General features: G+C 40.4%; 1 protein-coding gene across 1 annotated transcript in view; it reads right to left on the bottom strand.

The window, feature by feature from the left end:
- The window catches only part of nup205 (nucleoporin 205), a 136842-nt gene that overhangs the window by 90626 nt on the left and 23905 nt on the right, over positions 1-22311 (bottom strand). Inside the window, exons 5-8 of the mRNA XM_063058283.1 lie at positions 20947-21106; positions 7609-7837; positions 6330-6494; positions 1885-2060 (exon numbers count right to left, since the gene is read on the bottom strand). Of these exons, the coding sequence (XP_062914353.1) occupies positions 1885-2060; positions 6330-6494; positions 7609-7837; positions 20947-21106 (730 nt within the window). The remainder of the gene's footprint in view (positions 1-1884; positions 2061-6329; positions 6495-7608; positions 7838-20946; positions 21107-22311) is intronic.

Below are 22311 nucleotides of genomic sequence, written 5' to 3' on the forward strand. Positions count from 1 at the left end.
TGGGAACTTCAAAACCAGAGGTAATGTAGCTCAGCAAAGATAGCAGAGACAAGCGAGAACGTCCATCCAAGATATTAGGAGTTAGGTTAAACATCCACAGTCCAACAACTAGCTTATCCCTACCATTCAGAGTTTTGAGTTCACTTTCCTTGATTCTTCTTGTACTATTAAATTTGATTAATGCAATACCCTTGCATTACAGTGCACTAGTTCTATAAGCACACTGTCATGTGACTTCAACCAACATACGAAGGGGAAATGAACATTTATCATTATTATTCGAACCACAAGGGTAAAGGTAGGACATTTTTATGCATCATAGACTATGAGTGTCTGCCAGAGTTGGCCGAAGTGAGCTCACCGGTGCAATGGATTTGATGGGGTCATGCAGACCCAGCACCAATAGCTCAAGTTGACTGAGAGTGAATTGTTTCATGGTTCATGGTTAAAATGACGAGACATTTTAAAGTACTTAGGAAAATGTAATTCTGAGGTGCAACTGATGTTGGCAACAATGCCAGAGGACAAGAACCTACTCTGCTGAAGTCCCTCTGATCTATGAATAAGGAGCTGCAAATGTAGCTGGGTGCCAGGTTACATTCTTAGCAAGTAATGTGATGAGTTAATGTAATTTTGCTCATTCTCTCTTTTTGCTGCACTACAGACTTTTCTCCCAAGTCTGTAAGCAGGAAGATAAAAGAAAACATCTTGCATAATTATAATCCACAATTTAAATGGCAGTTATTCTGAACCTCCTTCTAACACGTTACGTGGATTGACAAATGCAAAATAGCTGCTAACTAAGAAAAACAACTGGTTTCCAGCTAGCGCAATTCATGCGTTCTAACAGTTTTTGAAGCTTCACTAAGTGTACACATCTAAATGCATTCCAAGAACTTCCACTCTCCTCAAACACATCTCCCCACTGTGTTTAATTAAAATGATGAACATGCTGGCTAATTTGTTATAACATTAGATGTCATCATGACGTGCTTCATTCATGGAACCTATTTAGTCTACTCTTTTTAATTCCTAACAGACATTTCCAACTAAAAAGCCTTTTAAGCATGAACAAAAAGAGTACCTCAAAATCAATTAAATATTATGGTAAAGTAAAACATGGTGGACATATCTCTGGGTCGAACAGCAGCATTGATAAAAGGGCCCACACTCACAAGCGCTAGTGAACAAGTCATCAGTGATCACTGAGAATGACTGAAGGTGGCTGTGCAACCAGATCAACCAGCAAAATGTTGATTCATTTGACCTTGCTGTTCATTTAACCTCACAGAATGGAATCACAAGGAAAGGATTTGTGGGTTGGTTTATTCCCACTAGTTAACACGGTTTGGAATGCCAGCGCTCAGCAGACAGCACAATCAAAATTTTACCATTTCTCATGACACCTCTTGGAAAAGAAGACTGAAATTAAAGAACAGTTTTATTCATAATGACTTTAGCACAGAAGTTTATCATATGGGTACTCGGGACATTAACAGTTTGGCTATGCCAGTGCAATCAGAAATCTCTTCAGCCAAGTGATAAATTGCACAGACAGGGTGGCCTGTCCCTGGCGTTTTGCCACAAGCTTCAAGGTAAAAAAACAATTCTTCTAAGTGCTGATCAAGATGCAAGATGAAGGAGATAATAATGTTGCCAGATAAGGAAGTAATATCAGTGAATTTGTGTCCTCTACTTGTGTTTCTGTGCAAGGTCATGTAAAAGGAGTCAAAAAGTATACATATTTTACTTGGACTTGGACGAATGCAACCACAGCTTTCTAAAGTATGAAGGACTAATTTGTCCTTTGCAGTGAACAGCACAAACAGGGATACAAACTCAGAATCACAACATGTTTGTTTGTCCATTGCCTCTCCAACTCACCTTCATTGGCATGAGTGTCAAAAAGTCTGCAACAAGGTTGTGAATCCTGCGGATATAGAACTCATCCAAGTACAAACCCTCAGCTCCCACCACAGCTTCAGTGAGGAAAAGGAAGGCATTCTGTCCTATCGCCATGTTAGCAATCAACTCATCTGCCTCCGTGAACTCAGTCAGAGCTGGGGATTAAGACAAAACAGGCACATTAAGACCAGTGCTCATAGAAATTTGCATCCCATACACTCAGTTTTATAACTGATATGGCATCATTATTACCCAAAAGGCTCTAATTCCAAGACATGTTCTCTTGAGTAGACACTGTCAAGTGCTTAAAGACATCACAAATGTAAACTTTTAAAGCAACTTATTATTATGGTTTTGTTATACCTTTAATTAGTTTTACAATGTATGTGGAGGGAGAGGAAAATATTGATGTCATTGGTTTAAAGAATGAACCATATTCCTTGTTAGCTAGTGATACAGAGCAGCATGATAGAATACAAAATCTCCTTCACCAAGTTCACAGAATATGAATAACCAACACCAGCCCCACCACCAAAATGCTGAAACCCATCTCCAGATAAGCAGTGTGGCCAAACTTGAGGAAAGGTAACCCAAGAGAAGTGGCTGCACACCTCAGACATTCCAAGAAGGTCACTGCAAAGCAAATGGCTCAGGTCATGCCATCCCTTCACAGCTAGGCAGATGCTCTGGGCTGCAAAGAGTAAGAAAAACATAAAGAGAATAATACCAAATAGACTGCAAACCATTTAATTCTTTTTTGGCATTAATAGATCAAGCTTTGCCCTACTGACAGAATGAGGAGTAAAGGAGCAGCAACGATTGGTTATCAAGTTTCAGCTAAGATAAAGTACATTTCCTCCTCCGGGCGGCATGCAAAAGGGAGGCAGGGAGGCAAGCTATCCCCCCTGGTCATTTTGAGAAGAACCGTCTTGAGGTCAAAGTGGAGCTTTGGTGAATTGGCAAGGCAAGGTTAATAAACACCATGGGACTCACAGTCTGGAGTGTGTTTATTTTAATGCAAAGAGTATAACAGGTAAAGCAGATAAGCGAACAGTCCAAATTAGTATATGGAACTACATTACTGCAGCCATTAGAGAGACTGAGTTGAAAGAGGGAGAAGACCGGCAGCTCAGCATTCTTGGTTAAAGATATTTCAGATGTACAGTGATGGATGTTAAAAAAAAAGTGGGGGGAGATGCATTACCCATCAAAATGAATATCAGACATCCCAAAAGAACTCATCCTAAGAGATCATATGGGTAGAACTCAGGAATACGAATGGTGCAGTGACTCTGCTGGGACTATATTGTATGGCTACCAATTGCCAGTTAGAGGAACAGATATGCAGGTAGATTACGGAAAGATGTAAATATAATGAAGTAGGTTGTTGTAGGTGATTTTAACTTCCCTAGTGTTTAGTGGGTTTAGATGGGGCAGAATTTATCAGGTGCATCCAAAATAATTTCTTGAAATGAGGCATTGACCATATGGATAGTCAGAGGCTTTTTCCCAGGGCTGAAATGGCTAGCACGAGAGGTAACAGTTTTAAGGTGCCTGGAAGAAGATACAGAGGAGAAGTCAGGGGTAAGTGTTTTGTTTTTTACACAGGGAGTGGTGAGTGCGTGGAATGGGCCACTGGCGATGGTGGTGGAGGGGGATACGATAGGGTCTTTTAAGAAACTCCTGGACAGGTACTCGGAGCTTAGAAAAATAGAGGGCTATGGGTAACCCTAGGTAATTTCTCAGGTAAGGACATGTTCGGCACAGCTTTGTGGGCCGAAGGGCCTGTATTGTGCTGTAGGTTTTCTATGTTTCTAAATAGTATGCAAATAGCTCAGCTGGGGAAGAGCCCATACCAGATATTGTACGAGGTAATCAGAGCTTCATTGAGGGAGAACTTCAGGAATCACAATTCCCTAAGTTTCAAGATAGCCAAGGATAAGGATGTTGGTCCTCAGGTAAAGGTGCTAAATTGGGTGAGGAAGGTACTGCAACAGGAGATTGGAAGTGGCTGTTTGGAACTAAATCGACATCTGACGTGTAACAGTCCAGCCAATTAGACGTCTGAAACCTTAGATGGAAAGAGATATGATAAGTTTAATCAAAGAGATAAAAGAAGCCTACGTGACATTTAGGAAGCTGAAATCAGACAGGCCCTCGAGGAAAATAAAAGAAACAAAAGAACTTAAGCAAGGAGATAGGAGAGCTGAAAAGGGCTGTGATATTTCCCTGGTAAATAGGAATAAAGAGAATCCTTTATATGTTTACTCTATATCTATGTTAAAAGCTGAGGTAGCAAAGAGAAAGTCAACTCAAGGACAAAGGAGGGAATTTACGCATGGAATTAGAGGAAGTGGAAAAGGTCTTAAATCACCATGAAGTAGGACATGGATGAATGTGAGATATGGTGATATTCAAAGAAAAGTTGAAATTAAGTTGGTACTGGGTCTCTTGAAAATCTTTATGGGGTGGTTGTCCCTAAGGCATGAAGAAATCTATCCTTGGATACTGAGGGAGATCTTTGCAACTTCGAACTATAGGCAAGGTCCCACCACTGTTGTTCCTTCGCTTAAGAAAGGATGCCAGGAAATTATAGGGGAGAGAGCCCTACATTAGTAGTAGGGCAATTATTGGAGATTAGGGACAGGATTTACTTACATTTGTAAAAGCATAGACTTAATCAAAGTTAGGGGGTAGGGTCTTCCCAGCACAAGCCATGTTGACTTTACCAATTAAGTTTTTGAACAAGTGATGAAGTTGATTAATAAGGGTAGGTCACTGAATAATGTCTACATGGATACTATAATGTCCCTCATGGTACTTTGGTCCAGAAGATTGAGTCACAGGAGGTCTACTGAGTTTGTAAATTAGATATGAAGTTACAGATGGGGCAGTACAGTCAGGTAATGGTTAGCACAATGCTTTACAGCATCAGCTAGAAAATCAGTGTTCAATTCTTGTTGCTGTCTGTAAGGAGTTTGTACATTCTCCCCTTGACCATGTGGGTTTCCTCTGGGTGCTTCAGGTTTTCCAGTCTCCAGATGTACCAGTTACTAGGTTAATTTGGTCATTGTAAAATGCCCTGTGATTAGGCTAGGGTTAAACAGGTGGGTTGCTGTGCAACACAGCTCCTTGTTCCTGAAAGGCCTAATCTGCACTGTATCTCTGAAATAAATAAAAGATAAAATAAAAAGGGAAATGGCAGGGCCCTTAAGGACAGTGGTGGACTGAGAGATCTTGAGTTGCAGGTCCACAACTCCCTGAAAGTGAAACACATGTAGACAGGCAGTAAAGGCAGCTTACAGCATGGTCAGGGCAATAGGTGTAAAAGTTGGGAAGTTAACAGCCATGTAAAGCTTTGCCAAGGCCACATTTGGTGTACCCTGTGGAATTCTGGGTGCTGCACTAAAGGCTTGGGGGAAGGTACAGAAGCAGTTCACTAGGATGCTGTTTGGATTAGGCCTCACTGACTCAGTGAGTGAGTATGAGAATCCATTTGGCACTCTGCTCAGTATGACCAAGACCCAACTAATCATAGCTCAGAGCTGGGAAGAGAAGACACACATAAAGGCCCCATTCTCACCCAGCAGAAGATGTCTGCAGCCCACATCAGTTGGCAAATCCATCCCCATCCATTCTACCAGTCTCCTAAAAAGTTGGGAGTTTGTAGCCTTGGAAGGACATGCATATAAAATTGAGAGGCATAGGTAGGGTAGAAAGTAAAACTCCTTCCCTTCAGTGTGGGAAGGTCAAATATGAAAGGACAGAGCTTACAGGCAAGAGGAGGAAATTTTAAAGATGTGGTAGGTGTCTGGAATAAGCTGCCAGTAGCAGTAAAGGTAGATACAATGCCAAAGTTTAAGATGCATTTAGGCAGGAAAATGAACAGAGGAAATAGAGGGAATGTGCAGGCAGTCAGAATTAGTTAGATTGGCAGTATGCTTAGCAGAAACATGGTGGGCCGAAGGGCTGTTCCTGTGTTGTATTGTCAAATGTAATGACCAACTCCAGAGCAAGGCAAAACATTCAGACCTGTGAACCGAAATCTTACCACCAGGCATGAGGTCCAACTTCCACAAAACCAGAAGTCCTACAAAAACAGGTTCAAGAACAGCACCTTCCCTTCAACCATTCAGTTCTTGAACCAACCAGCACAACGCCAATCACAATCTCAGAGTAGCAACGTTATGACCACTTGATCACCTTGCACAAAAACGTGCATTGTGCTTTTCTTTACTCAAATGTGCTTTTCTAAAAATTGTGTACATTTTTAAATTTGTTTTTTTTTAATGAATACTGCTTATTTGATACTACGTGTCTGTAACACTGCTGCAAAGTTTTTCATTTCACCTGTATATCTGAAAATAAACTTGACAAAGCCTTTCTCAAATATTTCTGAAAAGTGGGGAAGCGCAAAGGTTTACCTGTCGTGTCTGGCAGTTGTGAGATCCCTCGCAGAGCCAAGGCCCAGGCCAGTCTGACCACAGCCTGAAGACCTGGCAGTTTCCAAGGCTGGGAGTTCTGCAGCCTGCTATGAATGGCAGTCACATACTGTTTTTCTGTCAGTAATGGCAGTTGATGAATTAACTCTATTAAAAAACAATATTGCAAGTTCTTCAGAAGACAGGAAAGAATATCTCTGCTCAGTGTGAAGTCAAATTAATTTATACACTTAGATCACTGCATTGTATTGGTAATTAAACACGCTGATACATCCATTTTTTTTTAACTTAATGCCAGGATAGATCCTCTGAAATGATAACGCCAAAGAATTTAAAGTTGCTGACCCTCTCCACCTCTGATAAAGACTGGCTCATGTCCTCCAGTTTCCTCCTCCTGTAATCAATAATCAGCTCTTCAGCTTTGCTGATTTTGAGTGAGAGGTAGTTGTTGTGGCACCACTCAGCCAGATCTTTATTCTCTCTCCTATATGCTAGTTTCTCACCAGCTTTGATTTGGCCAAAGACAATGGTGTCAACAGAAACTTAAATATGGATTGAAGTTGTAGTTAGCTTCACAGTCATAAGTATAAAGCTAGTCAAACAGGGCTAAGCACACAGATTGTGGAGGAGATGTTGTTGCCAGTCGGACTGACTGGGATTTGCAAGTGAGCTTGCAAATCACTGCAACCAAATAAATTTGCTTTCCCCCTCCTCATTCAATCAAGTTAGAATATCACTCTACCTTAAAGAGACAGTGACAGAACATCAGCAAACCGAAAAGCATTAGACGGGCTTTCAACTATATCGTTCAACAGAAGTCAAGTTCAAACTGAAGCTAAATGCTTGCAACCAGTCTTGTTAACTTTTATTGGTTTTACTGAAGTGTGCAGCATTTCACTGTCAGGCACAACTAAGACCCTTCACCAAAGTAACATGCAAATGATATTCTATGATTCTTAGCCACAAAATCCAGTTGACAGCCTGCATCATCCACGAAAACTCAAGTCTAGTTTTTGAGTGATGAAGCAGAAATAGTGCAGAAAATGCAAATTGTGACTGAGAATGCCTTTAAACAATGAACACTGAGCTAAATACATTTCTGTCTAGCAAAAGTAATTGAGAAACTTTACATTCTTCTGGGCAAATAACCTCAAGTCAGAACTGGTTAAGATCAAAAGAGGTTTTGTGGCACTTTCTATAAACAGCTAATATGTACAGCTAACAGCACTTCGTTGTGATCCTTTCATGATAGCTTTCTTACCTTCTCGGTCCTCAGTAACATTCTCCAAGAAGCTTATATCAAAGCAATAAAGCAGAGCCATGAGAAGAGCAAGGTTTACATTATCCAATGTGCCATCTGCCTCAGTCGTGACACTCTCCATGTGGCAAATGATAAACAAGGTGTCATCTTTGCTCAGTGGTGTCTGACATGCCCAGGCAAAGAGACATTCAGCAAGGGTCTGCCGACATTCCTTAATCAGATCCGAGACCTAGAAAATAACACAGCAATTATTCAGACTGTAGCAGATCGGCATTACACTTTTGATCACCTTAGCAAGTCCCCGCCCACCCAGAGTCTACAGAATAATCAAAATAGTTTGAAAGCAAGCAGTTCCCCTTAATCTTCACACTAAGATCTTTTAAGATATTTATTTATCTATTTAGATAAGCGGTGTGGAACAGGCCCTTCTAGCCCAGAGTTGCGCTGCCCAGCTAACCACCGATTAAACCCAAGCCTAAACATCACAATTTACAATGACCAATTAACCTACTAACCGGTACATCTTTGGAGGAAACACGCAGGAAACTCAAGCATACATGGGAAAATCATACAAAACTTTCTCACAGAGGATGCCGGGAATGAACTCCGCATTCCGACGCCCCAAGCTAACCACTACGCTACCGTGGTGCAAATTTTAAATACGTTACACAAGGCCAGTTCAGTGGGAAGGCATTTAGTGGGTAATGCCAGTCACACTCAAAATGGCAGCTCAACACTTTAATGCCATTACTTTTCAATTAATTTTAGTTCCCTAATTAATTTACAACAGCAGTGCAGTTGGTGTATTGTGTGAAATACACAACACACAATAGTATGACAAAAAAATTCACTGGAAATGGGAGCCATACTTGAGCATTAATTAACAGTAATTGTTAGGCTTGTGAAGAAGGCTCACTCCCAAATTACTGGCTTAGTGGTACGGCCTTAAAAGCAAGGAAATATAAAACACAGAATTTAGTGAATCGACTATAAAACGGATCACGAACACCGAGGCGAGAATTATAGATACACTATGCTCAACACAAAATTATTTAAAGAAATCACACTGTGTCAACATTCTTGTTGACATCTTCCAAGCAGAGTTTCACATGAGAAATTCAGTAATCAAATAGAAATGCATGGAAACAATGTTGCATGAATAGCAATGGCTGGGTTGAGAGGATAGTTTTTTTTAATAATTGGCATGCTGTGCATAGCAACGCTTCCCTAAGTTATGTGCTGAAATGCTATTTTATGTCAATAACAAGAACGATATCAAAATTTGTTGGTGACATCCTAATAGAAAGCCTAGAAAACTAAGCAAACCAAAGTACTACAGGAAAATCCAAGTGAAATTAGTTTGACTAAAAGAAATGCTAAAGACGCAAACTCCAAGATATTTATATGTGAAAGGATAATGGAAAAGACTATGAAAATGCAATTGATGTACAGGTTTTATAAGCAGAAGAAAATGTAACAACATTTGTGCAAGATATCAAATAGGCAAGAAGTGCATCTAAAACAGGATTTCTCAACCAGGTTTTCCTGGAACCCTAGGGTTCCGCGAGATCATGATTTAAAAAATTTAAACATCGTTCTTTGAACTTCTCACATTGCACGATGCTAATGATGTTAACCAGTGGTGGGCAGTGATCGAGCAGCCCTGATAGCAGTCTCTCAGCTCAGTATGGCAGTGTGCAGTAGGACCTCGTTTATTCTCAGTTTTTGATGCAAGGTAGGGGAGGCCGTTGATAATTGGTGAGCGCTGCATTGCACTGGGCGGAGGGGTGGGGGAGGACAGTAGGCTGTTCTTGTAAACATTGCAGAAGGTAGATTGTGTAGGTTAGAAGGGGATTGTACTGTGAAGTTTCCATATTTTTAGCAGTTTTCTTGTTTAGTTATTTATTATGCCATTCTTATTGTGCAACAAAGGACACAAAAATCAAGTCTGTCCTGGAATGTTCTGTGGCAGATGGAACCACTTCGCATTTCTTTTCTGTGCAGGGCAGTGTACGACCTGCTCCTAACACCTGCCAACCTCAGCGCCTGGTATGAAGATAAGACAGACAGATGTGCTGCTTGTGGTGAGAAGGGAACACTTCAACATATTTTGAGTGCACACAGAGTCAATCTTTCCAGCAGCATGTACACTTGAAGACATAACTATGTTCTCAAAGTTGTAACAGAAGCGGTTGAGCAGAGAGTACTGCAGCACAACTTATCTCATGCCCCATGCTGCACAGAACATCGCATATCATTTGTGAAAGAAGGCTCCAAGTCAAGGGTGTACAGCTCAAGCCCACGGTCAAGCATACTTTCTTCAGCCAATGATCGGTGTGCCAAGGCAGTTTCCCGGAGCAAACAGCTTTCACCACATTGCGTCCAGAGATAATCGTATGGTCTGACACCAGTAGAGAAGTGGTTATTGGTGAACTCACAGTCCCCTGGGAAGACAACATCGATGAAGCCCATGAGCGCAAGTTAACCAAGTATGCAGAATTAACATCAGAGTGCAGAGACAGAGGGTGGAAGGTCTCATGCTATCCATTCGAAGTAGGTTGCTGTGGCTTTATTGCGTTCACTTTCCAGAAGTGGCTGCGTGACCTTGGCTTCACTAGAAGAGATTAAGTCAACCAGCAGGGCTGTAGCTGAGGCAGCAGAGACAGGATCATCATGGGTGTGGACCAAGAACATCCAGAGGGGCAGATAGTCAGACAGTGTATCCATCTTTTGCAAATCCTTCAGTAGTTGCACAGACACCTGAAGAGTAGACTGTCTGTTGGATGGAAGCAACCAACAACTCTGATAGAGGCAGATGCTAAGTTTTTAAACTCACCAGTGGGAGGTGGTGCTTTAGCACTGCTGGCCCACCACCTCGAGGGAGTCTTGATCATAAGTGGCCGGAACTCCTGAAGATAGGTGGCAGATTAACGGATGATCCCACTGGTGATAGCACAGGACAGTTAACATCTTAGTCCAAGTGTAGTTGCAATTCTTATTGAGCAACAAAGGACAAAAAAAAACAAGTCTGTCTTTTGTGACCAAAAAAAAGCCAGATTGATGCCGATAAGAGGACAATGGGGGAACCTTCAGAGATGTTAATGAGAGACGAGAGGGATTAACAGAAAGGAGACACAGTTCCGAGTATTGTCAGAGACCGGGAGCTTTGAACCCTGAACTGTTTGAAGTGTGATGGACAGGCGATACCCCAGCAGGGGGATAAAAAGGGACAGGTTCGCTAAGGCAACAGACACACGACTCCACGAGGTAACAAGATCCTGAAAGCGGTGTGCCCCCCCCCCACTAGTTGGTGGGAGTTTTTGGAGGTCTGGTCGCAGGACCAGCCACAGACGCACAGGGTAGAAAGGTACGGATCGGCGGGAACCTGGTGTGTGTGTCCACCCTTGCCTGGGTGCCGGGTTCACCGCAGAAGAACGATCGTATCTGGAACGGAGGGGTCACAGTCGGTGACCTCAGAAGACATTACAAAGGGCTCGCCCAAAAGCTGACTGCGAGGGATATCGAAGGTCTGTTTGGAATCCAATTTGAATATTCATTCGTTCTCTCTCTCCCCCCGCCCCCAACGGCACAACAGTGATTACTGTGAACTGAACTGAACTCAATTGAACTGATCTTTGCGTCACTTGAAACTGGTCATTTACCCCTAGACGGCGATAGAGCTTGATTGATCCTATTATCCTAGTTCTGTGTACATGTGTGTTTATCATTGCTGAACTGTTGCATTTATTATCCTTTTGATTAGAGTACTGTGTTGCTTATTTCTTTAATAAAACTTTCTTAGTTCCAGTAATCCAGACTCCAACTAAGTGGTCCATTTCTGCTGGTTTGGCAACCCAGTTACAGGGTATGTAACACTTTACAGTGAAAACTACTTATACAGCAGTGTTTTACATGGACTGGTGATCCAAGTTGTCCTATTCCATGGTGCCTAATCTGTGGCAAACAAATCACAAATGTGGCAATGGCTCCAGCAAAATAGAAAAGACACTTAAATAGAAGTCACAGCCTTATAATAAGTAAAAGTGCTGATTACTTTATATGGTTATTGGAATCTCAAAACAGAGTAAAGCTTTTGTTAATAAAATAACAGCAAAGAGTATCAGGCAGCAAGTTATTTGGTAGCAGAACTTGTTATCCAGAAAAGGAAAAGCCACACATTTGGTGAGAACCTAATAATGGCAGTATGTAAAATTATACAGGATAAAATGCTACGAAAAGATGCACTAAGAGAAATTGAAAAGGGTTCACTCCCAAACAGTGTAAGTCGACATATTGATGACATGTCATATGATGCTGAAGAGGTTTTGTGTGATAATCTGAAAAACAGCTTCTCTTTCCAGGTTAATGAGTCAACAGATTTCACCAATAAATGTCATGTTGTAACATTTGCAAATGGTGAAATTTCAAGAAAATTTTCTGTTGCAAAGAGTTACCCGAAACAAGCAAATGCCAAGATATATTTAATGTTTTGTCTCCATATCTGGAAACGAAGGGTCTGTCTTGGAGGAACTGTGCTGGCATCAGTACTAATGGTGCCCCATCAATGGTTGGCTCCATGAGAGGTTTCATTTCTCTTGCAAAACAAAATTCTTGATGTTGTCACAACCCACTGCTTCAACATTGTCAATAAATTTTCATGTTGTAAATAGCATTAATTAAAAACAATTTACAACCTTTATTTAAATTAAATCTATCGAGCCTACTGTTAGACAAAATCCCATTTTGGCTTAAGACGGTTATTTAACAGAAACTTATTATGTTTGTCTATGAGTTTTTAAATTTATGAAAGGGAAAGAAAAAGATTAATTTCAATAAAAGCAATCTAAGCTTAACTACCGCTTTTTTCAAGAAAGGTTGGCTAAAATTTCATTCTCTATTCAAAAGAGCGAGAACAATTATTTTTGGAATATTGTATCTACAACTTACTGATCACGCTAACTTACCATGAGCTGTAGACAGGGGTTCCCTGAAATCAGAAAATTATTTCAAGGGTTCCTCCAAGGCAAAAAGGTTGAGAAAGGCTGATCTAAAATATAGACTTTCATCTCTCCAGTTTTATCTGCTGAGCGCTCCAGAATTCTACTCATGACTCGGATTTCACAAATTCAAAATCTTTCAAACACAATTTTTCTAACTATTCTTAAAAATATATGCAATTTTAAATAACAGGTAAATAACATTTACTGCTCCAAGTGGATAATTTTGTTTTTCTCATCATCCTGTATCGCTCAAATCCATCAATGATCAGCTGAATCACCGATGCTGAATTGCATACGAGTTGTCAGCACAGCTCAGTACATCACAGAAACTAGCCTCCCCTCAATGGACTCTAAACTTGTTGCTGCTGGACAGCCCTGTTGGCAGCTGATGGAGTAACATCGTTTTAGATTGCTCCTACCCTATTTACTTTATTGTCTCTACCAGCTTTTTTTTGAAACCTTATTATAATACTTTAATACTGCTCTACTATGGCTGGGAAAAGAACAAAAGCTTCTCCAAAAGGAAGAGAAACAGAAGATGAATTCCCAATCACTTTGGATTCAATCAGTGACTTCCGTAAACGGCAAAAATCCGAATTTTCCGAGGAGTTTCAACGACCTAATGGCAAATTGGATACAATCCAACAAACTTTAACTGAGCATGAGAACCGAATTCAGGAAAATACTGCAAAGCTGGTGACACTTGAAGAGGATCTTGAAGATACATTTAAACTCTGCAAAGAGTTATCCTTATCCAATGAAAAAACGATGAAAAGGATTATCAGTCTAGAAAATAGAAACAGGAGAAATAATTTGCGAATTCTGGGTCTTGAAGAATCAATTGAAAGCACTGACCCTACGAAGTTCTTTGCAAACTTTCTGAAACAGCTATTCCCTGTTCTATTCACTTCTGAGCCGCAGCTCGATCGGGCATATCGCTTGCCGACTTCAAAGCCATCGTCGTCGGCAGCGAGACCCAGGTCGGTCATTCTAAGTTTTCATGAATTTCGTATTAAGGACCTTTTAATTCGCCATACCCGTCAACAAGGAATGATCGATTTCCATGGTTACAAGGTCAGATTTGTGGAAGATCATTCGCCTGAAGTTATGGCTGATCGTATGAAATATAGAGAAGTTATGTCAGAACTTTATAATAAAGGATATAAACCATCCCTTTGGTTTCCCGCCCGTTTGAGTACTGTTTTGAAGAACGGATTGCGAAAAAGAATAAAGTCAGTTGAAGACGCAAATGAGTTTCTGAAAGATGAAGTCTAAAACTGTTTTATTTCTTATTTGATCAATTTTTCCTCTGTTAATATGAATTTGAAATAAGGTTTTAATAAGCTTACGTTCTGGCTGTTCATATATTGTCTTTTGTTTTTTTTTGATACTTTTTTATTATATCCTTTTTGAGGCTTATTTTAATATAGCTTTCTTTGAACTTGTTTAAACTGATCCTCATATTTTTGAAAACTGAGTTATTTTTCTTTTTATGTTGTATCTTGGTAGGGACATATTTGACCTTGTAGGATCGGAGTTTCTGTCAACAGGATTTTTTGGGGAGGGAACTTAGTTATTAGCTCGCTGACTGTCTATTGGTCAGCTTTCTTGCTTTGGGTGGGGGAGGGGCTAGGGCCTATTTCTCTATGGGAGCTGTGTTGGGTTGATTATATGATAGCCTGTTTGACTACCTTACCTTACGGCTTGCTTTCTAGTTTTAATAACTTATGGCCAGATCTTTTAATTACATGATGATTTGTATTTGTATTTAAAATGGTTGGAAATATTAACTTATTTAGTTTGAATGTGAAAGGGCTGAATCACCCCATTACGCGGAACAAAGTGTTTGTTTATATTAAAAAATTAAAAGCACCCATTATTTTCTTACAAGGAATGCATATACACAGCTGTGACAGCTTATGTTTTTTTTATTTGGTGGAAGGATATGCAATTCCATTCTTCGTTTAATGCAAAATCACGTGGAGTTTCGATTTTTGTAGATTGTGGTTTCCTTTGTTCAGCATAAAGTTGTTTCGGATCCTAATGGTCGATTTGTTATTGTATCAAGGAGTTTAGACAGTAAATTGATTGTTTTTGCTAACGTATATGCCCCCAAGATAAATGATCCAGGATTTTTTGAACATCTATTTTCCTTTTTGCCAGATTTATGTACTTACTCTCGTGATGGGAGGAGATTTTAGCTGCTGGTTAGATCCAGTATTAGATCGCTCATCTGTCAAACCAGCCACACTTAATAAATCAGCTTTGTTTATCCAATCCTTTCTAACTAAAGCAACACACATCAAAGTTGCTGGTGAACGCAGCAGGCCAGGCAGCATCTGTAGGAAAAGGTGCAGTCGACGTTTCAGGCCGAGACCCTTCGTCAGGACTAACTGAAGGAAGAGTGAGTAAGAGATTTGAAAGTGGGAGAGGGAGGGGGAGATCCAAAATGATAGGAGAAGACAGGAGGAGGAGGGATAGAGCCAAGAGTTGGACAGGTGATAGGCAAAAGGGGATACGAGAGGATCATGAACATGGCATGAACATCGACTTCTCTAACTTCCGCTAAGGCCCCACCTCCCCCTCATACCCCATCTGTTACTCATTTTTATGCACACATTCTTTCTCTCACTCTCCTTTTTCTCCCTCTGAGTATACCTCTTGCCCATCCTCTGGGTCACCCCCCCCCGTCTTTCTTCCCGGACCTCCTGTCCCATGATCCTCTCGTATCCCCTTTTGCCTATCACCTGTCCAGCTCTTGGCTCTATCCCTCCCCCTCCTGTCTTCTCCTATCATTTTGGATCTCCCCCTCCCCCTCCAACTTTCAAATCCCTTACTCACTCTTCCTTCAGTTAGTCCTGACAAAGGGTCTCGACCTGAAACGTCGACTGTACCTCTTCCTACAGATGCTGCCTGGCCTGCTGCGTTCACCAGCAACTTTGATGTGTGTTGCTTGAATTTCCAGCATCTGCAGAACTCCTGTTGTTTGCTTTCTAACTAAATGTGGTATACGATGCTTAGCGTTTTCTTCATCCAACAGACAGGGAGTATTCTTTTTTCCCCTCATGTCCATCATTCTTATACCAGGATTGATTTTTTTTTTATTGACAGTTAAATAATTCCATTGGTTCAATCGATTGAATATAAAGGGATTGCTATTTCTGACCACTCTCCTGTACTTCTATCTTTAAATCTCCCTGGTCCTATCCCCATGAGTAGATTTTGGCGATTTAATTTAACTGTGTTATCTGATGAGGACTTTTTAAAATTTATGGAGAATCAAATTACTCTTTTTTTGGAAGAAAAAATGTTGGAAGAGACGTCTGGTCTTATTATATGGGATACTTTTAAAGCATATATCCGGGGTCAAATTATTTCTTCTACTGGAAACATCATTAAAAAAGCTAACAAAGAGAAATTAACTAGCTAATCAGTTAAAACAACTGGACCAAGAATATGCTTCGGTACCCATTACTGAAATATATAAAATATGTTCTTCTTTTAACGTATCCAATTGAAAGCCAGCTTTTAAAAGGTAGAACTCAATTTTATATTCACGGAGATAAAACTGGTAAGCTACTGGCTAATCAATTGAAACGCAAACAACAGGAATTCTGCAGATGCTGGAAATTCAAGCAACACACATAAAAGTTGCTGGTGAACGTAGCAGGCCAGGCTGCTAACAGTTAGTCCTGACGAAGGGTCTCGGCCTGAAACGTAGACTGCACCTCTTCCTAGAGATGCTGCCTGGCCTGCTGCGTTCACCAGCAACTTTTATGTGTGTGGCTAATCAATTGAAGCCATTTATAGCCAAGCGGCAAATTAAAGAAATACGTAAAATTAATGGGGACATGACAACTGACCATTTTGAAATTAATGACACTTTCAGGGAATTTTATTCCAAACTGAATAGTTCTGACTCTGTTAAGGATAATATTGCAATGAATAATTTTTTAGATCAACAGATGATCGTAGGCAATTGGATCAACCCATTTCCCAGAAGGAAATTGCTCAGGCTATACAAGAATTGCATTCTGGGAACTCCCCAGGACCCAATGGATTCTCTGGGGAGTTTTAGAAGGCTTTTCATCCTTGCTTATACCATACTTATGTTCTACCCTTACAGATTCCTTTAAGGTAGGAAGATTACCGCAGTCTTTTTATGAAGCCTCAATTTTGTTTATTCTCAAAAAGAATAAGAATCCTACTGAATATTCTTCGTATAGACCTATCTCTTTATTCAATTTTGCACTAAAATTTTATCTAAAGTGTCGACTCGCAGACTTGAAAATATTATATCTTCTATAGTTTCAGATGATCAGACAGGATTTATTAAAAATCGATATTCCCATTGGAATATACGGCGTTTGTTAAATGTTATGCATTCTCCATCTAAGGAAATATCGGAATGTATGGTATCTTTGGATGCGGAGAAAGCCTTTGACAGAGTTGAATGGAATTATTTATTTACATCCTGAGAAAAAATTAATTTTGGACCTAATTTTATTCATTGGATTAAATTACTTTAATTATCTCCCTTCGCTCGGGTTCTTACTAATCTTCAGAATTCTAAACCCTTTAAATTCCAACGTGGAACTAGACAAGGTTGTCCTTTGGGCCCTCTGCTTTTTGATTTGGTACTAGAACCCTCAGCATTGCTTTTTGAGAGTCTAAAGAGATTACTGTTTTTTAAGGAGAGGTACTATCCATAAAGTGTCGCTCTATGCTGATGACTTGTTGCTTTTTATAGCTAATGTTACAACCTCTTTACCATTTGTGTTCCGTTTACTGACTAATTTTAATCAGTTCTCAGGATATAAATCAAATTTACATAAGAGTGAACTGTTTCCTTTAAACAATTTAATACCAACTGATATTAACCTTCCTTTTAAAATTTTAAGAAAACAATTTACGTATTTTGGGATAACAATTACTATGAATTATAAAGATTTATTTAAGGAAAATTTTTTAACTTTAATGAATTATTTAAAAACTTTCTAATTGCACCTCAACTATATCTCTTCCCACCCCGCCACATGCAAAAATGACTTTCCCTATTCCCAGTTCCTCCGTCTCCGCTGCATCTGCTCTGAGGGTGAGTTTTTCCGTTCCAGGACATCTCAAATGTCCTCTTTCTTTAAGGATCATGGTTTCCCTTCTCCTGTCATTAATGATGCCCTCAACCGCATCTCCTCCATTTCCCGCACTTCGGCTCTCACCCCATCCTCCCGCCACCACAACAGGGACAGAGTTCCCCTTGTCCTCACCTACCACCCCACTAGCCTCCGGATCCAGCACATTATCCTCCGCAACTTCCACCACCTTCAACAGGACCCCACCACTAAGCACATCTTTCCCTCTCCACCTTCTGCAAGGATCGGTCCGTCTGCGACTCCCTGGTCCACACGTCCCTCCCCACGGATCTCCCACCTGGCATTTATCCCTGTAAGCGCAAGTGCTACACCTGTCCCTACACCTCCTCTCTTGCCACCATTCAGGGCCCCAAACAGTACTTCCAAGTGAGGCAACACTTCACTTGGGAGTCTGTTGGGGTCATCTATTGCATCCAGTGCTCCCGGTGCGGCCTCCTCTACATCGGTGAAACCCAACGCAGATTGGGGGACCGCTTCGTCGAGCACCTCCGCTCCGTCCGCCAAAACAGACAGGATCTCCCAGTAGCCACCACTTCAACTCTGCTTCCCACTCCCATTCAGATATATCCACACATGGCCTCCTCTACTGCCATGATGAGGCTAAACTCAGGTTGGAGGAGCACCATCTCGTATACCGTCTAGGTAGTCTCCAGCCCCTTGGTATGAACATAGGATTCTCCAACTTCCGGTAATTCCCTCCCCCTCCCTTCCCCTATCCCTATGTCACTCTGCCCCCTCCCCCAGCTGCCTATCACCTCCCTCTTGGTTCCGCCTCCTTCTACTACCCATTGTGTTTTCCCCTATTCTTTCTTCACCTTTCCTGCCTATCACCTCCCTGCCTCCGTTCCCCCACCCCTTTATCTTCCCCCTTACTGGTTCTTCACTTGGAACCTACCAGCCTTCTCCTTCCCACCCTCCCCCCCACCTTCTTTATAGGGCCTCTGCCCCTTCTCCCTACAGTCCTGACAAAGGGTTCCGGCCTGAAACGTCAACCAATCTTTTCCACGGATGCTGCCCGACCTGCTGAGTTCCTCCAGCGTGTTGTGAGTGTTACTTTCTAATTGGTCGCCTCTCTCTTTATCACTGATTGGCCGAATTAATTCTATTAAAATGAATATCTTACCTAAATTTATGTACCTTTTTCAAGCTGTGCCTGTTTTCATTCCTAAATCTTAAATTTTTGACTCTTTGGATTCAATTCTTTCTTCCTATATATGGAAGAATAAAAAACCTCATATAAATAAAGCTCACCTTCAAAAAAATAAACAGAATGGAGGCTTTGCCTTACCCAATTTTAGGTTATATTATTGGGCAGTTAATATACCAAATATTACGTTCTAGATATATTACTTTAACCATGAGGACTGCCCTACATGGGTTTCTTTGGAAGTCAATTCTGTTATGAAATTTTCCATTATCTCTTTACTTGGATCCTTGCTTCCCTTAAATCTTTAAATAAACTAACTGACATACTTTGAGGATTTGGTTACAGTTTAGAAAACGTTTTGGTTTATTGAGATTCTCCCTCTCAATTCCCATATTTTTTAATTGTTTTTTTAAACCATCTTTAATTGACTTACCTTATAAAGAATGGGATAGCTTGGGTACTAAACGATTTCAGGATTTGTTTGATGGAGGGAATCTCTCTTCTTTTGTGCAACTTTCAACAAAATTTAACCTTTCCAATACCCACTTTTTTCAATACTTACAGATTAGAGATTTTTTAACATCTCAATTACATACATTTCCTACAAGTCCAGATAAGAATATAATAGATACAATTTTTAATCTGAAACCCTTTGACAACTGTTCAATATCTTACATTTATGGTCTGCTGTTGGGATCGAAGAAGTTCTCTTTAGATAAAATTAAAGGAGACTGGGAAAAGGATTTACAGATTTTCATATCTGAAGAGAGCTGGAAGATTATTTTAAAATTGATTAATTCTTCATCATTATGTGCTTGTCATTCTTTATTACAATTCAAAGTGGTACATAGAGTTCATATGTCTAAAGACAAGCTCTCTCGTTTCTATGCAGGTATTTCTCCCTACTGTGATAGACGTACTAATGGAGCGGCCACACAAATTCATATGTTTTGGACATGTCCGAGCCTTGAAAAATTTTGGAAAGATGTATTTCAAACTTTTTCTGTACTTTTCAATGTTAGTTTTAAGCCCAATCCTTTGACCGCCATGTTTGGTATTGTTGAGGATAGTGCAACAAAACTAAGGCCATCTAATTTGCGGTTATTGACCTTTATGTCTCTTATGGCCAGGAGGGTGATCTTGCTCAAGTGGAAGAAGGCCGCCCCGCCCACTCATGTTCAATGGCTATCTGACGTTATGTTGTGCCTTGATCTAGAGAAGATTCGTTGTTCGATTTCTGATTCTAAACATGATTTTCTAATGTTATGGGGACCCTTTCTGAGTTATTTTCATAATCTTTGAACTGTTATTAAAGTATAGATCTGAGCCATTATTATTATTATAGTATTATATGGTAAGGTATTTCTTTTTTTTCTTGTCTTTTTTTTTACCAACCAGCTCATTTTGGTAGTGGGGGTAGATTTTCTTTTAATAAAATAGTTATTTATTTTATTTCATTTCATAATTCAGTCTTTTTTTTCTACATGATTGATCTGGAATATGGAATACTGTGATCATATTACTATGATTTAAATGTACTGTAATTCATATTACTTACTTGTATCCTTATGAATTTTGTATTTGTATTTATGCAATTTATATAGTATTAATAAAAATATTGAAAGAGTATACTTGTTGCTGCTTCAGTAAAGCAGCCAGCATAATCAAAGACCCACCCACCCTGGACATTCTCTCGTCTTCCCTCTCCCATCAGTCAGAAATACAAAAGCCTGAAAGCATGTCCCACCATGCTCAAGGACAGTTTCTTAATTTGATCTGTATAAACAGTGTGCAGGACAAGCTTTTCACTGTATCTTGATGCACGTGACAATAATAAACCAACGCCAATGAACCAATACAACATTCCTATCAGGGCTGTGTCAATTTTTTTTTAAAAAGTCTTGGCATAGCTTTCCTACTTTCTGCAAGATGATTAAAAGGATTCAAAAATATCTTCGCCATATCAATTGGAAACCCTGCTAAATATTTCCTGAAACAAATTACCCAACCCACAGATAAAGTGAGCTTCCATTCTTACCGCTCTGCGATGAACTGGATTGCCCAGGCCGCGGGCCGCCTGCAATTTTTCAAACTCCTCATTGAGGTTTATCTGATTGATCAGGCACAATACTTTCTGAGTCAGCCCCTGATCCATCAATTCGTCTGTGAACCGTGTTGTCATAGATACAAGCTCTGAACTGTAAGGGAATTTTTAGGTTGTAATTTCAAAAGCATGATGTTTTATCCGCCGCTCGAAAAGTCACAATCACAAACAGTTAATAGCAACACAGTGTTGAAAGGTCATTCTAACCTACATAATACAACTCCTCCACGGAAAGCTGACTCTGGACATAATAAACTACGCAGCATCTAATACCCCTTTTGATTTCCTGCCTTGAAGCTGCTAATTCGTGTCGGGAAAGATTCAGGAATACTAAAATACTTCGGCAAATTCAGCCTCGTCATATGCTAGTTATACAGGACACGTAACCAGACTGTTCATGGTTGCAGGTCCAAGGTGGAAAAGATTAGACTAGAGATAATAACAAAAATGACCAGAAGCACTATTTGCACAGTAATTGCCAAATCTCATTTAAAGGAAGATCTAAGGCTAAATTTCCCTCTTCTTTCCATGGTTTACTGAACAGTTCTACCAGCTTCTCCAAAATCAATCAACAGAGCACCAATTCACAAAATTTAAAAACCCTTCTAAATGTAAATAAGCTTGCTACAGCACTTGATCACCAGACTCTAACAAATGCAAGGTAGGGAGCCTTCTGGCTGGACCACCGTCTGTGTGGAGGCTCCAATATGCAGGATTGGAAGTGAATGTAGGCTCAGCCACCTCCATCATGGGCAATACCCTCCCCACTGTAGAGGACATCTTCAAGAGATGGTGCCTCATGAAGGCAGCAGCTACTACTAACACAAGACAATCTGCGGATGCTGGAAATCCAAAGCAGCACGAACAAAATGATGGAGGAACTCAGCAGGCCAGGTAGCATCTATAGAGAAGAGTAAACAGTTGACATTTTCTCTTTTCCATAGATGCTGTCCGGCCTGCTGAGTTCCTCCTGCATCCACCTTTCAACCGGGTCATGCCCACTTTTCATTGCTACTATAATGGAGGAGATGTAGGAGTCTAAAGACCCACACTCAGTGATTTATGAACAGCTTCTTCCCCTTAGCCATCAGACTTCTCAAGGGTCCATTTTTGCACTACTAATTTTTGAAATTTCTGGACTTTCATCTCTTTGCTCTTTACCATTGCCACAGAATAATAAATTTATGGTCATATGTCAGTGACAATAAATCTGACCCTGAGTCAGCTTATGGAAAATACAGCCCCTCTGACAGAATAGAAGCCTTCGAGTGCATTGGATTCACTGCAAGAGCTGGCATG

The sequence above is a fragment of the Mobula hypostoma genome, chromosome 9 (assembly GCF_963921235.1).
Source record: "Mobula hypostoma chromosome 9, sMobHyp1.1, whole genome shotgun sequence".
NCBI lineage: Eukaryota > Metazoa > Chordata > Chondrichthyes > Myliobatiformes > Myliobatidae > Mobula > Mobula hypostoma.